Consider the following 16,276-nt stretch of genomic DNA (forward strand, 5'->3'; position numbering starts at 1 on the left):
TAGTCTTCCCAGTCCCCCCTCCCTCCCCCGGCTCGTGCTCCGCCCCCTGGTGCTCGGCCGCCGCAGACCCGTCTCTCGCAGGCCCCGCCCTCCAGGGCCCCGCCCCACCGGCCCCGCCCCCGCGCGGGGGTTTGAAGCTCCGTTCCCGCCATCTGCAGCTTCCTCCGGCCGCTGTGCAACACCTCAGGTAAATTTAGAGGCGTCCTTAGGCCGCGCCTGATTCCAGTTGCGCAAAGATGGGCGTTCTGGGCGACCATGCTATCAGTCAGAGCTCTGGCAAGTGGAAAATAGGGTTGCAATCGCCCCTCACCCGTAATCTCTCTTTCCTCTCAAACTGAGGCCTTCCTTCACTTCCGTTCATCTCTCGGTCCCTCTGTCCGAAGTCCCAACGACCTTACTGAACCCCGCACTGTTTTAGACCCTGACGCAGTGAAGCGTTTTTTGCATAATAAGTCAGAAGAGGAGCACAGCACTCGGCGTCACATCTCAGGGGCTCTGGGTACTCTGGAGACGACAAATTTATCCCACGAGAGCAGCAGCTTGCTTCCACTCACTCTTCCCTGGTTGGATGTAAGGGAATGTGGTATACGTGGGTACACGGGTGTCTACCGTTTGTTGGGTACACAATCCATGCTCCTGCCTTTCCAAAATATATTTTTTATTTTATCCATTTCCAACAGAGGCTTATTAAAAAGGCTAAGTGGTTTGCTCTGGCGAAGAGCAGAGCCACAGTAGTTAAATGCTGATTCCAGAAACAAGGTGATCTATCATTATCCCTCCCCAAGTGAGTGAGGACCAGCCCTTTCTCAGTGGGATAAACTAAGCAGCAGGACGCATTTAACGCGCTAATGATGCTTTGATGCTTCGTGGAGGCTGTGCTTCTCAAGAAAGGAACTGATTGAGAAACCCTGATCTTGTGGGGTCCTCACCCCTCCCTGTGCTAAAGGTTCTTAACAAAAATGATACTTTTAGATACAGCTTGGCAGGAGTTTTCTGACAAGTTATATTGACTTGATCTAAGGGCGTCTGGTAAGGCAAAACACATGTAGGTGATGTCTTTGTCTGAGCTCCGTAATTTCTCTTCACATCGGTGACCCAGAGGGAGCCCAGAGTGTTCTGGGCCTCCTCAGAGAGGAAGAATTCAGGAAAAGTAAAGGAGTGTTTTCCAGGTGGCAGCAGCTGGAGTATGTATGAGGGCTTCCCAAGTAGTCGAGGGGCTGGGAGTGGTCATTGCCTTCCATTTGGCGAGAAAACGGAACTGGAAGTATAGTAGATATTTATATATCTCTATATATTCTATCTATCTATCTATCTATCTATCTATAGAATATAGTAGATAATCGTTTTAGGGCCAGATTCTGCAGGGAATCTTTAGACTTCATAAGATAGACTACATATTAATTAAATGATACTGTGGATCAGTAACAAGTGTTCCTGTGAGAAGCTGTAAACGTGGCGTGAGGGTCATTAGTCTGGTAGAGTTGTACTGTTTGGGCGGGAGATCAGTGCGGATGAAAGAAAACAAGAGCTGGAACGGTGTTGCAGGCATTCTCATCCCTTCTAGTAGGTTTTATGGACATTTGGTATGGGAAGTCCTTCCCAGTTATTTAATTAAAAAAAAAAACCACGCGATTTTGAAATGGTGGCAAACGCCAGTAGGATTTGCAACATGAGACAGAAGCACCGGAACTTTACCCGGTAAGCCACAACCATGTGGCAATACACAGATTAATGGAGATGGGTTAGTTCCGGATGTAAGAGTTAGCTAAAAATAGGCTTAAGCTATTGACCAAGCAGTATTGCAAATAATATAGTTTCTGTGTGATGATTTCTAGTCAGGGCGGTCGGGAAACAAACTAGCAGCCTCTGTCCACAGACATTGAAATATGGCTTCTGTTCGTAGGCAGAATAACAAGTGAGGAGAGAGGAAATTCAGTCGTTTATGTTTAATTTCTTAGCTTGTTATACATTCTAGAAAGTAAGCTTACATAGTAATATGTTTGTAAGCGAATTTTAATAGCATGCTTTAAGGATGACCATTTGAGCGTGAATGCTTACGGAGCAGGATCTACTGTAGAGAGGCACTGTAGAGTCCGGAAAGGGCGAGGTAGAGGAGTGTGCCTGAGTAGTGAGAGCCCTTGCTGCTCTTCCAGAGGATCCAAGTTTAGTTCCAAGGGGACTAAACTATAGCTCCAGGGGATCCAACACCCTCCTCTGGCCTCCAAGAACGCACACACACGGTGCATGTGGTATACCTTCACACAAATACACATATGTAAATTTACATGGATGAGGTAAGAAGAAAATGTTGAGGAACTGGAGGGATGGCTTAGTAAGTGAAGTGCTGGCTGTCCAAACATGAAAGCCTGAACTCAGATCCCAGCCCCCATGGAAAATGCTGGGTATTGTGGGGAGTTAGAGACAGAGGGATCCCCGGAGCTTACTGGCTGTTCAGTCTAAGTCTATCGATGAGCTCCAGGCTTAGTTAAAGACCCTGTCTTAAGAAATAAGATGGAGAGTAACGAAGGAAGGTACCTATTATTATTTTTTTTGGCCTTCACATTCATGCCCACACATGGACCACATGTGTATACAAACACACGAGTATGTACATACCACAAAATATTGTTCAGTATTTTTAAATAAAAGAACACCGTAAATACTGGAACTAGAGTATCTCCAGTAAACACAATACCAGAGGATCTAATCTCAGGGTAGAGGGAGAGGTTGGAGTTGGAATGGGATTTGATTGGTGTCAAGTTGTGAAGAACCTGGCGCGTGGACAGTGGCCCATGCCTGTAATGCCAGCACTTGGGAGGCTGAAGCAGGAGGATCTTCAGTTTGAGGCCAGCTTGAGCAACCATGGGAACAGTCCATCTCAGGAAAAGGAAAGGAAGGAAGAAACCAAGAGCGTGTCTGCAGGAAGCTCCACATATGCCTGTGACACCTGTGTGGGTCAGACTTCTCATTGCTGTGACAGACGCCTGGCAGAGTAACTCAATGGAGGAAGCGTTCATTTGTGCATTAAAGTTGTTGGTCCATCTTGGCTGCGACGGCATGGTAGCACAGCAGCTTGCATCGTGACAACCAGACAGCAGTATTTCCTCAGCTAGGCCCCACTTCCTACTTTTCACCACCTCCCAGCAGTACCATGGTAGCCGGAACCCATCCAGGGGTTCATGGTCAGTAAGTTAGAGTGCGCGTGATCCCACTGCCTTTGACGGTGACTTCACAGACGCCCCAAAAGTGTTCTTTACAAAAGTGGGTGTATTGAAATCCAGTCCAGTTGACAGTATTAGTGATTACAGTGTGAATGAATGGTGGCTATAAAGCACCTATGTGACGTCATATCCTCCCCACCCCCAACCCCCACCCAGTCAAGTTGCTCTCGGGAGCCAGACCATCCATAGTCTTTGACGGACAAGTCTAGTAAACCCAGGCAACTCGGTCAGCTTTCCGCTTCTATTCCGCTTTCCCGGCTCCCACTAATGACTGTAAGATGACTAATCCTGTTTTCTGACGCCAACTCCTGCAGCTGTAGGATTGCAGCAGACGTGGTTAAATACTGTGTTGTGCCGAAAAGAACAACAGAGCTCTAGAAGCCTGTGGTTTAAACGCATGCAAGTGTTTTCCCGTGGGACTTGCAGTCCATTACCGAAAATAGGCTCTGAGTGGAAAGGAGCTTTGGCATAAAATTATTTAAAAGAACAATAGGACTCTTTCCACACCAGGAATTGAAAGTATGTCTGATCTGGTGTCATATTCCCCCAGAGAGTAGGGATGGGGGCTACAGTTGTCCCCAGCCAGAAGGCCAGATGCTGCCTGGTCTCCCTTTCCTTGCTTTTGTCGCTCAGCCCTCCTGCTCCTGGGTCGGGCTCCAGTTGTCCTCGGACAGCTCCAGCTGTCACACGTTTCTAGCCGTGAGAACAGTTCAGGGCCATAGGAGATGCTAAGCATTGCTTTCCCTCTGTTGTTTCCTCCGCAGTATATCTTCAACGGGTTTTACATGGTGACTCTAGGATTTTCATGGATATCATCTTCTCACAGTCATATCAGATTGTGTGTGTGTGTGTGTGTGTGTGTGTGTGTATGCAAGATTTTAGTATCACTAAATTGTGAACACGTATATGGCCATTCTTAGTTATTTTTTGACTCTATGGTTCAGGTATGATTGCGTTCTATTTGTTGTTTGGGGGCAACAATGTAATAAGTTGTACAGAATAAAATCAATTAGGTTTTTTGAAATGTAGCAGATTTTTATCTATATATGAGTCAAATTAAAGTAAACTGAATATAGAGGAATCTTTCTTCTCAATTTTTTTAGGGCTCTTTTGTGTTTCTTTTCAGGGAATATGCCATTTGTTAATGAGATTGTGTCACTGCAAAGATTTCTGCTAAAATTGAAGACAAGGGCATTGCCATAGGTAAATAATAATTTGCCCCTAAATGCTTTAGTATGTTTTTCTGTCTCACTTAAAAGCTAATATATCCATTTTCGTATGAGTAAATAATAGTATAGATGATATTGATAAAGAACCCCAATTTATCTAATTTTGTGTAAAAACCAGCTTGAAACTTACTGATTTTTTTTTTTTACAGATTTATTTTTTTAAGTGGGTCTCTGGTTGACGCTGGGCAGTTCTACATTCTGTTTTGAATTCATTCGGTTTGAAAGTTGTGTAATACGAAATGTCCTAACTTACGTGTCTGATTGACTTTGGCTTCTCAGGAGGTGTCTTTGGAAATCTTCCTCATGTGGCCCTCACCCTCTGATGTGCAGTTAAGTGGAAAAACGATGGTCCTCTACCCCTTGCTGGATTGTGACGTGCAGTCTCAGGGCAGGACTCCAAGAGAGCCAAGTCTGTGCAGAGGCACCTGGTCTTTTATTTGTCGGTGTGACCTTGGCCCAAGCAGGTCACATGGTCAAGCCCAGAGTCAGAGTGCCATTGAGCTTAGATGGCCCCTGGGCTGGAAGAAGTAGCAAAACACAAAGTTTATAATAATGTACAGACGAAGCTACGCTTAGAGCAGAATTGCCATCCCTCTGTTGTGTTGGGAGGAAAGATAAGAACAGAAAGACCTTCCACGATGCCTAGATGTGACCTGTACACTAAGAAATGATCACGCAGGAAGAGGGTCCACGACAGTAAGCATCAGCTGAGCAATAGGTTTGCTGCGTTGAAATCATAATGATACTGAAAACATTCACACAGGGCTTTATAATTCATCAAACATTTTCATAAGTCTTATCACAAGGTACAGCCTAGAACATTCAAGAGTCAATTGATTCCAATTGTAATTGATTAACCAAGATCTCATGGAGTTTCATTAACTTCGCCATAGTCCTAAGACTAGTAGAGGGAAGGTCTGAGGATTTGTGTGACCAGCTCTATTCCTGTTCTACGGTGAGACTTTGTGCAAAAAAGAAAATGTAAAACAAATAAGCACACAAGTGTCAGGAAGCCAGATTTGGGGTCATACCAGGAAGAATAAATGCTAAACAAAGAATTAATGTTTTTGTTTGTTTAGTACTAATTGACAGAAAGCTTTCTGAGGTTGGATTTATTCTCTCCCTGCTTCTGAACCAACGATGAGGAAATGGGAATCAATGCGGAAGCAAATAGAAGAGCGAGCATCTCACTATGAGAGGAAGCCGTTGTCGTCTGTGTATAGACCGAGACTGTCCAAGCCAGAAGAACCACCCTCCATTTGGAAGCTATTTCATCGTCAGAATCAAGCTTTTAATTTTGTTAAAAGCTGTAAAGAGGTGATTGCTTTATTTTATTTTAAATCTTAAGTAACATTCAAGGTTTGAAAAAAATTATTTGTTATCATTTCAAATCAGATACTTTACCAAGAAAACACAATAGTAATCTTGATAGCACATGACTTGTAAAAATATCCCTTTGAATTCCTTAACCACTTAGTGTATATTTTAGTAATGAAAATAATGGTATTTCTTTTTAGTTTTATTTTATATGTATAAGTGTCTTTATCTGTATATATGTATGTCATATCATTCAGTGTCCATGGAATCTAGAAGAGGGGTCAGATCCCCTGGAACTGGAGGTATAGATGGCTGTGAGGCACCATTTGGGTGCTAAGAGCTGAACCTGGGTCCTCTGCAGAAGCAGCAAGTGCTTTTAACCACTGACCCATCTCTTGGCCAAAGAATGACATTTATTAGCTTGTTTTTAAAACTGTGGACTGTGTGACAGCATTGACGTGAAAAATACTGGGGGTGGGGGGGGGGGGTGAGCATATTCCCAGCACATTCAGCAAGCGAGAGGAGCTGCTCAATGTGCACCAGCCTTACAAGGAGTATGGAGGTCAAACCCAAAATTAAATTAACCAAGCAATACACATCATATTGCCTACTGTTTGCTTGTTGTGTGCTTATGGAATATAAAGACAAGTAAAAGATAAGATGCATATATAAATTGTAACTTGGGCCTAATGCTCCATGGGTAAAGGCACCTGCTGCTAACCCTGATGGTTTGAGTTTGATTCCTGAGACCCACTCGGTAGAAGGAGAGAATTGATCACCTAAAATTGCCCTCTGGCCTCCACATGCACGTCCTGGCAAGTGCATCTCCCCACCCCAGGCATCCCACGCATATATACATAAATATAATAGAAATGTTTAGATAGTTTAAATATATATTGTGATTATGATCATTGATTCTGTGTGAAAACACAAAGTTCTTCATATTGGAGAGAAATAACTTGTTTTGTGAGTAAAAAGATACTTATGCAGATTTCCACAAAATAGGAGACATTGGAAAAACCTTCTTACTCATTCTGTGTAAACCTAGTCAGGCATCAGGATTTAAAATTTATACACATTTGAACTTGCTCTTTCCAGAACCAAACAGGGATACACTTGCCTCTCACCAGTGCAAAGTTTATTTCAGGAAGATTTTTCCTATTCGGGGATTTGATCCCAGGTCCTCACATATGCTAGGCAAGTGCTCCACCATGAGACACAGCCCCAGCTCCCAAAAGAGCTTTAAGAGTCAAGCAACAGAGTCTTTGCATGGTTTCTCATTTATGAAAATAGACTCACCAGCTTCTTCTCGCTGGAGGGGCAGACAGTTTCTGTGCGTGCCTGAATTAGCAGGAGCTCCTCATGCAGCGCCTCCTGTGTGCTGGGTTAGCAGAAGTTCCTGGGGCAGCAGCTGCGAGTCACCTTAACCTAATATTTAATCCTGTCCACATTTCTGTAGGAAAGGAGACTTTATTAATATATTTCAGTTGAAATAGTTTATGGTCGTATGGAGGGTTTTGTAATTTTGTCAAAGGACTCTAATTTTATAAACTGAGAGATGAAACTGTCTTAGGTTGAATGAGAGTAAGCGAATTAAGAATGGACTTTCTCCTTTTTTTAATTTTATTTTTAATCTGGAAAGTATGTCTGTGTCTTACACACGTCTCTTGTCACTGGTTTAAAACGGGGACTAAAGAGATGGCTCAGTGGTTAAGACTTACACGCGATCCAGTGCCTTCTTCTGGCCTCCAAACATGCCTTGCATGAGTATGGTACACAGAGAAATACCATACATGCAGGCACTCACACATACACATAAAGACAAATAAAAAATTTTATTGTATGAGTACTTGCCTAAATGTGTGTCTGTGTGCCACATACATGTAGTGCCCGAAGAGGACAGAAGAGGGCGTTAGACCTCCTGGGACTGAGGTACAGACAGCTCTGAGTTGCCATGTGGGTGCTGGGAATTGAACCTAAATCCTCTGGAAAGAGCAGCTAGTGAGTGCTTTTAACCATTAAACCGTTGCTCCAGCCAAAAAATAAAGAATTATTTTAAGGGCTGGAGAGATGACTCAGTGGTTAGTAGCACTTGTTTCTCCTGCACTTCCAGGGAATCCAGTGCTGCCTTCTGACATCTAGCAGGCCAGGCACACATATGGTATGCATACATACATGCAGACCAAACACTCACACACATGAAATAAAATAAATAGATTTAAAAGAAAGAAAAAATAATGTATATAGATTTGAGATGACATGGGTGTAGTAACTGTCTCATTTTTAATAAGTTAATTGTTCAAGTTCCAAATTTTGCTGTCTTGAATGGCAAAATTCTTTATGAACATTTATGAGTTACAGCTGAACTTAGATTTGCTTGTTGTAAGTTTTTCAAAAATTATTTTAAATTTTGTGTAGAATGTTCACGTATTTGCTTTGGAGTGCAAAGCAGGAGATGGACAACGCATCTACCTTGTAACATCGTATGCTCAACTTTGGTTTTACTATAAGTCCCGGTAAGTAGCAGAGCAACATAATTACCTAAAGTTGGGATTTTTTTGTTGTTGTTGAAATTAATTCATGCCAAACTGGTGTTCAGTTCTTGGCTACATGATTTGGTGTTTGTCTCAGGGTTACTATTGCTGTGATGAAACACTATGACCAAAAACAAGTTGAAGAGAAAAGAGTTTATTTGGCTTACACGTCTACGTCACTGTTCGTTATTGAAGGAAGTCAGGACAGGAACCGAAGCAGGGCAAAAACGTGGAGGCAGGAGCTGATGCCGAGGCAGTGCAAGGTTGCTGTTTACTGGCTTGTTTCCTATGCTTGCTCAGCCTGGTTTCTTTTAGAACCCAGGACCACCAGCCCAGGGATGGCACCGCCCACCAATGGCTGGACCTGCCCTGTCAATCTCAAAAACGCCCTACAGGCTTGTCTGCTTAGCCCAATGATATGGAGGCATTTTCTCAGCCGAGGCTCCTGCCTTCCAGATGACTGAAGCTGTGTCAAGCTGTCATAAAACTACCCAGCTCATTGCTCTTTAACCTTTAGAACTGAGTTCTGAAGTTCCTTTTGAAAAAAATGGTTCTGGTACTCACAGAAGCTAATGATAGACTCATTTATCTTTCTGGTAGCCATTGACTCCAATGTGTGTCATTTGGAGGTTCCATATTTGACATCATTTTTTAATACTTCATTTTCTTTTTTTTTTCTTTTTTTATTTTTCAAGACAGGATTTCACTAGGTAGCTCAGCCTGGCCTAGAACTCACTATGTAGACCAGGTTGCCTTTGAACTTACAGAGAAAAGCCTGTTTCCCTCTCCTGAGTGCTGGAAATAAAGGTGTACAACACCGTGCCCTACACACATAATCTTTTAAATGTTTTTTAAAGTTCATTTATTTATTTTACATGCATGCATGTGTGTATGCATGCGTGTGTGGTGTTTGCATGTGCCCGCGTGTGCACTCATGCACTTGTGGACACACGTACCATGGCGTGCAAGTAGAGGTTAGAAAACAGCTTTTAGGAGATGGCTTTTCATCTTCTACCATACTATATACCATACATAATATTCATTTAATACACCTGTTATATTAATCTGTTTCTCGGATTTGAGTGATCTATGGAAAGGGGAGTAAATGACTTAAAATGCTTTTATTATGATGTTATTTAAGTTATTTAAGTAGCTTCAGTTATAAAACAAATTTAGGTATGCTTGTATACATGGATGCCAGTCAAAGGTGAATGAAGATGTTTGTTTCATTGCTTTGGTTTGGTTTGGTTTTGGTTTTTTATTTTTTTTTTCTTTTTGGGGTAGGATTTCTCTGTATAGCCCTGACTTTTCTGGTATTTACTATGTAGACCAAACTGTCCTCAAGCTCAGAGATCCACCTGCTTCTGCATCCTGAGTGATTGGGACTTAAGGCGTCCACCACCACACCTGGTCCATAGTGGTTCTTAATGCAGTGTGACAGATGGTGTTTTGTTGAAACACAGTCTCATCTTGGACTGTAAATGTAGCACTGTCACCGTGTATGTGGTGGTACCCACAGGGACGGTCTGCACTGTCAGTGTAGGGCTGTCACCGTGTATGTGGTGGGACCCACAGGGACGGTCTGCACTGTCAGTGTAGGGCTGTCACCGTGTATGTGGTGGGACCCACAGGGACGGTCTGCACTGTCAGTGTAGGGCTGTCACCGTGTATGTGGTGGTACCCACAGGGACGGTCTGCACTGTCAGTGTAGGGCTGTCACCGTGTATGTGGTGGTACCCACAGGGACGGTCTGCACTGTCAGTGTAGGGCTGTCACCGTGTATGTGGTGGGACCCACAGGGACTGTCTGCACTGTCAGTGTAGGGCTGTCACCGTGTATGTGGTGGTACCCACAGGGACGGTCTGCACTGTCAGTGTAGGGCTGTCACCGTGTATGTGGTGGTACCCACAGGGACTGTCTGCACTGTCAGTGTAGGGCTGTCACAGTGTATGTGGTGGTACCCACAGGGACTGTCTGCACTGTCAGTGTAGGGCTGTCACCGTGTATGTGGTGGTACCCACAGGGACAGTCTGCACTGTCAGTGTAGGGCTGTCACAGTGTATGTGGTGGTGCCCACAGGGACGGTCTGCCTCATGATGATGTACTCCCCTCATTTTTCTTTTTAAAAACTGTTATTTATTTTTATTTCTGAGTATTGTGAATGCCACGTGTGTGCAGGGGTGCAGGTACTGAGGAAGCAGAAGAACAGATGTTACAGATAGTTGTCAGGTACCTAACATGGGTGCTGGGAACTGAACTCAGGTCCTTTGGAAGAGCAATAAACTGTCTCTCCAGCCCTTGCACCCTTACTTTTCCTGTTTAAACTTACTACAGACCCTTTATTCGTAAGAGTACTGCCTAAATTTCACGCATTTGTGTTTTGACTCAGTACCATTCCTCCCATGTCTACATAAATTGGACAATTATTGACTTCTAGAGATGCAGATTTTTTTTTACTTTTTAAAAACCATTATTATAAAAGCATATTTATGGAGATAAGATTTTAATAAAGATTTAAGCATTGGACCAGAGGGTAGAGAGAGACTGAAATAGGAAAAAGGCAATTTACACAGTTAAAGAGGTGGGTGAAGGTGTCTCAAGAGAGAATTTCCTTTTCTAAAATATTTTAAAAGGTGTAGGAAAGATGACTCAGTGGTTAAGAGCACTGACAACTCTTTCAGAGCACCCACATCTGACACCTTCACATTCTTTTCTTAAATAATATTTGTTTCAAAATCTCAGCAAAAGCAGCAAACGAAGAAGTTAGACCATATCAAGATGTTTGTGAATAAATAGCACTGCAAGACTGACCTTCTTTGCCAGTTACAATTTTCTGAGTGCAATTGTTAGCATCATTTTGTCAGAAACTCTAGAACTGTGAGCCACAGACTTATTGTTAGCACATTGTCTTTACCAGTTTATTAATTCATAGTTATACATTCATAAAGCACAATGGTCACTGTTCTTGAGTACAGGACCATGTTCCCAAAGGTGTAAGATGTATGGGCGGGTGAGGTGACTCAGTTAGTGAAGGTACTCACTGTGTGAGTCTGACCCCCTGAGTTTAGTCCTTGGAACCCATGATGGAAAAAGAAATGACTTCTGCAGGTTGTCCGCTGACTGCCACACCTCACCCCCAGTAATACTACATTTTAAAATAGACTGTGTAATACAAATCTAGTAATTTTGGATTATTCAATTTAGGAAAACTCTCTTGCATTGCTATGAAGTTATTCCTGAGAATGCTGTGTGCAAGCTTTATTTTGATCTGGAATTTAACAAGCTGGCCAACCCAGGAGCTGATGGGAAAAGGATGGTTGCATTGCTCATAGAGGTAAGTTCTTCTCCCGCTTCCACAGTCCCTGGCTCCTCCATGTGTCCCACGTACTCCGTGCTTTTCCTGCTTCTCCTTGCTATTTCTTTTAACAACATTATTTCTGTGAGTAAACTATGAAACCAAATGAAAATTCAATTAATGCCCTGTATTTTTTAATTACTATATCTAGTTTTAAAAGCTGAAATAAATGACAGTGGGAACATTGTTTAACTTCACTGGAAGTATAAAAACTTATTGTAGCAAAAGCCAGATAAAGCAAATGTCATTTAAAATTGGACACTGAGATGAAATTTGGAGAAATTTTGACTGAAAGTGTTATCAGAAGTTGTGAACTGGTGGGAATCTTGGAAATTGTATCTGCACCTTTATGAATAAAAATAGTTAAGACTCAAAGAGACTAGAACATATTTGGATGCTACAGATAGTAACTGGGGAAACCTAGAATACAAATAGTTGCGTCTGTTTTCATCTAAGTAAAGAGTGAAGTGCTAATGTTTAATTTTTTTATTTAGCTGTGTCAGTAAAAAGAAATTATATGGACTTATATATTGATGTCTGTTTTTAAAAACTTAAGATTGTTTTGCCTAAATTGTATGAAAATTGCATTGACCATGTAGCCTCAGAGTAGGTTTTAACATTTTTTCTTTTGAATGTTAACCATATGAAAAATAATTTTATAGTTTGAAAATGTATCTAAATTCAAATATTCTTGCTAAAGGTGGTCTGCTAATTTCATTAGATCTTTGCATATTTGACTTTAAGTTTACATGATAAATATTTGTAGATACCTGACTCTGAAGCAAATAAACATGTAAATTTCTCCAAAACAAACAAATCATTTTATTCTTAAAATAGCCACTGAAGACTCAACCTAAATATGTTGTTTTATTATAGCTCGTAAATTGTATGGGTTGTTGTTGGTGGTGGTTGGTTGCGTGTACGTGTGTGTGTGTGTGTGTGTGTGTGTGCGCGCGCGCGTGTGCGTGCATGTGTGCACTGTCCTGAAACGTGAGGCTATCTTCCAGACTTTGACTCTGGAATGATGACCGCAGGTATGAGTCACTGGCTTAGTTTTTGACTTTGTGTTTGTCATAATTCATCGATATTAACTTTTTTTTTCTGGTTTTGTGATCTATTTCAACAATCTAATACAGGATTTCTTACATAGATGAGTTACAAAGAACTAAGATTCAGAGGTTTTCGTTGCTACTATTAAACAAAGTGCTACAATGCATTAGAAGGTAGAAATATCCCTAATGTAAATAAACAGAGGATCAAACTCTTGTGTAACAGATTTAACTAAACACATGAAAATTAAACACTAAGGGTTTAATTTTTTCCTCTTAATTCTTTACATCTGATCTATATAACCACTGAAGAACTAATCTGTGTCAGGAAAATGTGGCGGTCATTGTAGAAATCTAACTTCAAAATTGTATAACAATTTTATTTAACATCTTTACTATTTGATAGAACAGTTCATATTAGTATTGTTTTAATACAACTCTGTAAATAATTATATTGAAATTAATTTCATTTTAGTTTCTTTGCACATAACACCTTTATAATCTAGTAGATTTGTTTTGAGTCTCATGAAGCTTAAATTAGGTTAGCTATTTGTTCTTTTGCGCCTACATTTAAGTGTTCGTGTGTGCTGTGTTTTTCATGCATGTGCCGCAGTTCGCATGGGGATGTGAAAAGACAACTTGCAGGAGTTGCTTCTTACTTTCCACCATGTAGGTCCAGGGAATTGAACGTGTAGCACCAGGTGCCTTTACTCACAGCCATTTTGATGGATAAAACCAGGTCACATACTGTCTTAAGGGCCTCCAGCTCACTATGTAGCCAGAGAAAACCCTGAACCTCTTATCCTCCTGCTTCTGAAGTCTCCCAATTAAGTGCTGGGATTATAGGTGTGCACTACCACACCCATAAAATTCAATTAGTTCTTATCTTTAAATTAACAGACAGTTAATAAATAACTTTAATAACAACTGGTTGACACCTTTCGGCTCAATGACTTAACTGATAAGGTTCAATCAAGCCACTCCTGTCAATTAGGATGACTTCTGGTGCTAATGCATTTTGTCAGTACTGTGATTGCTTAAGTAATCACGTGTCTTTAACCTCCATGTGTCTGAAACCTTGTATAGTGTAGTTTCATAAATAACTATAATTCTGTTTCCTGTCCAACTTGGGAAGTAGGATTTAGGAAAGGTTGATACCAAAACTGAAGAGCCACTGAATTTCCTCTCTATAACTTCAGAGCACAGAAGTTTATTCAAATACCAGATGCTTCTCAGCAGCTCCCGAGTGTCAGGTTCTGTATGTGGACTGTAGGAATGAAATGGTGAGCCGGAGAGACATGGTCACTGCTTAATCTAACAAAGAATAGTAAGTTAGGATCAAGTTAGCCGCCATAGAAAAGATCCAGCTTGTAAATAGCTTACACAGTGGTGGTGGCGCACACCTTTAATCCCAACACTGAGCAGGCAGAGGCAGACGGATCTCTGAGTTTGAGGCCAGCCTGGTCTACAAAGGGAATTCTAGGACAGCCTTGGCTACACAGAGAAACCCTCTCTTGAAAAATAAACAAAAAAGCCTCTTTAAAAAGATGGAAACTTATCCATGGCTCATATACTATCCAGTGTAATTCTGTTGTATTAAAAACTAAGCTTGTTGCTATTACCCACCTACCCCCAAATTATTGCCTCTTACTCACACTGTCCAAGTTGGCCCACACAGCTATGTCTGCATGCTAGTCAGTCTAGAATGGGGCAGGCCAGAGTGTGCTCCCTGTCTGGTCCACAGAGGGGACAGGTATCACAGTGATGTAAGCTGCCGTGAAGCTGCAGCTCTGCAAGTTCTTCAAGGAGACATCTAGGAAAAAATGATGAAGAGACTGAGGGAGAGCGCTGAGAAAGTGAGGATTTCCTCAAGAGAAGTAAGCTCAGATGCTGGAAATAAGATGAAGTAATTGTGAACTAATAATATGAATCTGGTAGTGGGTATAATATCTTGTGTAACTATCAGATATTTAAGTGACTGACAAATTTTGCAAACATTTCTGCTAACTCGATGGTGGGTAGTTCTTCGTTTTACAGACGAGGAGACTGACGGTGGTCAGGGAGAAGGGACTTGTCTCGACCTCCCTCCACAGGCAGTACGTTTAAGCAGTTACCTCTGTGGGGCACTAGCTAGCTCCTTAATCTCGTTTTTCATTATTCCTTACAATAACTCCAGAAGTCCGGTGATATTTACTAGTGCTATCACAGCCGAGGATTGTCGGGATTAGAATTGATCATAGCACTAAGAACAGTAAGTGGCTGGGCCAAAACTCAAATAGCACTTCCTAAATCCAAATGTTGGTTCCTAAGCTGTATGATTTCAGGCTGTATTCTTCGAGGTAGAAATGGGAAACTTTCTAATAAGTTTTAAAAGGAGACCAGAGACTCTAACTTTTAGCTTCTATTCTGGTGAGTGTTCGTCAGCTTGACATGAGCCAGAGTCATTTGGGAAGAGGGAACCTCAATGGAAATGATGCCCTCTCCAAATTGTCCTGCGGGCCATTTTCTTGTATTAATGATTGATGTGGATGGGCCCAGCTCACTGAGGTGGTCCTGGATGGTGTAAGAGAGTGGACTGAACAAGCCACAGGGATAAGCTGGTAGCTGCCTCCCTCCACGACTTCTGCATCAGTTCCTGCCCTGACTATTCTGGATGATGTACTACAAGCTGGAAGATGACTTAAGCCCTTTCTTCCCTATGTTGGTTTTGGTCATGATATTTTTTTCATATCAATCGAAATCCTAACTCAGACAGCTAATATTTTAGGAGGTACAGAGCAATCATGATTTTAGAGGAGATTAGTATATAAATTGCTTGACCTTTAAGAATCTTCTTCAGTCCTGAGAGCATATGAAATTTTTAAAAAATGTGTTTGGGTGCTTTTGCCTAAATGTATATCTGTGCGCCATATGTGATCCTGGTACTTATAGAGACTGGATGAGGGGATAGGAGCCCCTGGAGCTGGGGTTACATATGGTTGTGAGCTACCGTGTATGTATTGTGAATCAAGCCTGGGTTCTCTGAAACAGTAGCGACTGCTTTTAATACTGAGATACCTCTCCAGCCCTAAGAGAAAAAATTTAAAATGATTTTTAGAATTTTATGTCTATGCATGTTTTGCCAGCACGTATATTTGTATATCAAATGCAGCCAGTGCCCAGAAGACAGAAGAGGATATTGGAGCTCCTCGAATGGAGGAACACATGGTCGTGAGCTGCCATGTGAGTGCTGGAATTGAAACCAGGACCTCTGGGAGAGCAGGCAATGCTCTTAACCCCTGAACCATCTCTCCAGCCTTACCTTTAAAATTTTGACATAAACATATGATAATTTTAAGTGATGTATTTCAACTTATAAGAAAATTGGTAGGGTTGTTATAATGCACTGGACTGAGCTCCCAAGGTCCAAATGAGGAGCAGAAGGAGGGAGAACATGAGCAAGGAAGTCAGGACCGCGAGGGGTGCGTCCACCCACTGAGACGGTGGGGCTGATCTAATGGGAGCTCACCAAGGCCAGCTGGACTGGGAGTGACGGAGCATGTGATCAAACTGGACTCTCTGAATGTGGCTG

General features: G+C 41.9%; 1 protein-coding gene across 4 annotated transcripts in view; it reads left to right on the top strand.

Annotated features, from left to right (window-relative positions):
* The first annotated feature begins 95 nt into the window (after window positions 1–95).
* Window positions 96–16,276, top strand: part of Primpol (primase and DNA directed polymerase) — a 35,602-nt gene continuing 19,421 nt past the window's right edge. For 2 of the 4 annotated variants that reach the window (XM_048455594.3, XM_048455589.3), the window contains exons 1-6: window positions 96–187; window positions 4,348–4,424; window positions 4,730–4,779; window positions 5,530–5,767; window positions 8,186–8,283; window positions 11,506–11,635. In XM_048455594.3, coding sequence (XP_048311551.3) covers window positions 5,591–5,767; window positions 8,186–8,283; window positions 11,506–11,635 — 405 coding nt within the window. In that variant the 5' untranslated portion in view covers window positions 96–187; window positions 4,348–4,424; window positions 4,730–4,779; window positions 5,530–5,590. The other 2 variants (XM_087901028.1, XM_085680283.2) reach the window with 2 other exon arrangements.

The sequence above is a fragment of the Myodes glareolus genome, chromosome 23, assembly GCF_982192425.1.
Source record: "Myodes glareolus chromosome 23, mMyoGla1.1, whole genome shotgun sequence".
Taxonomy (NCBI): Eukaryota; Metazoa; Chordata; class Mammalia; order Rodentia; family Cricetidae; genus Myodes; species Myodes glareolus.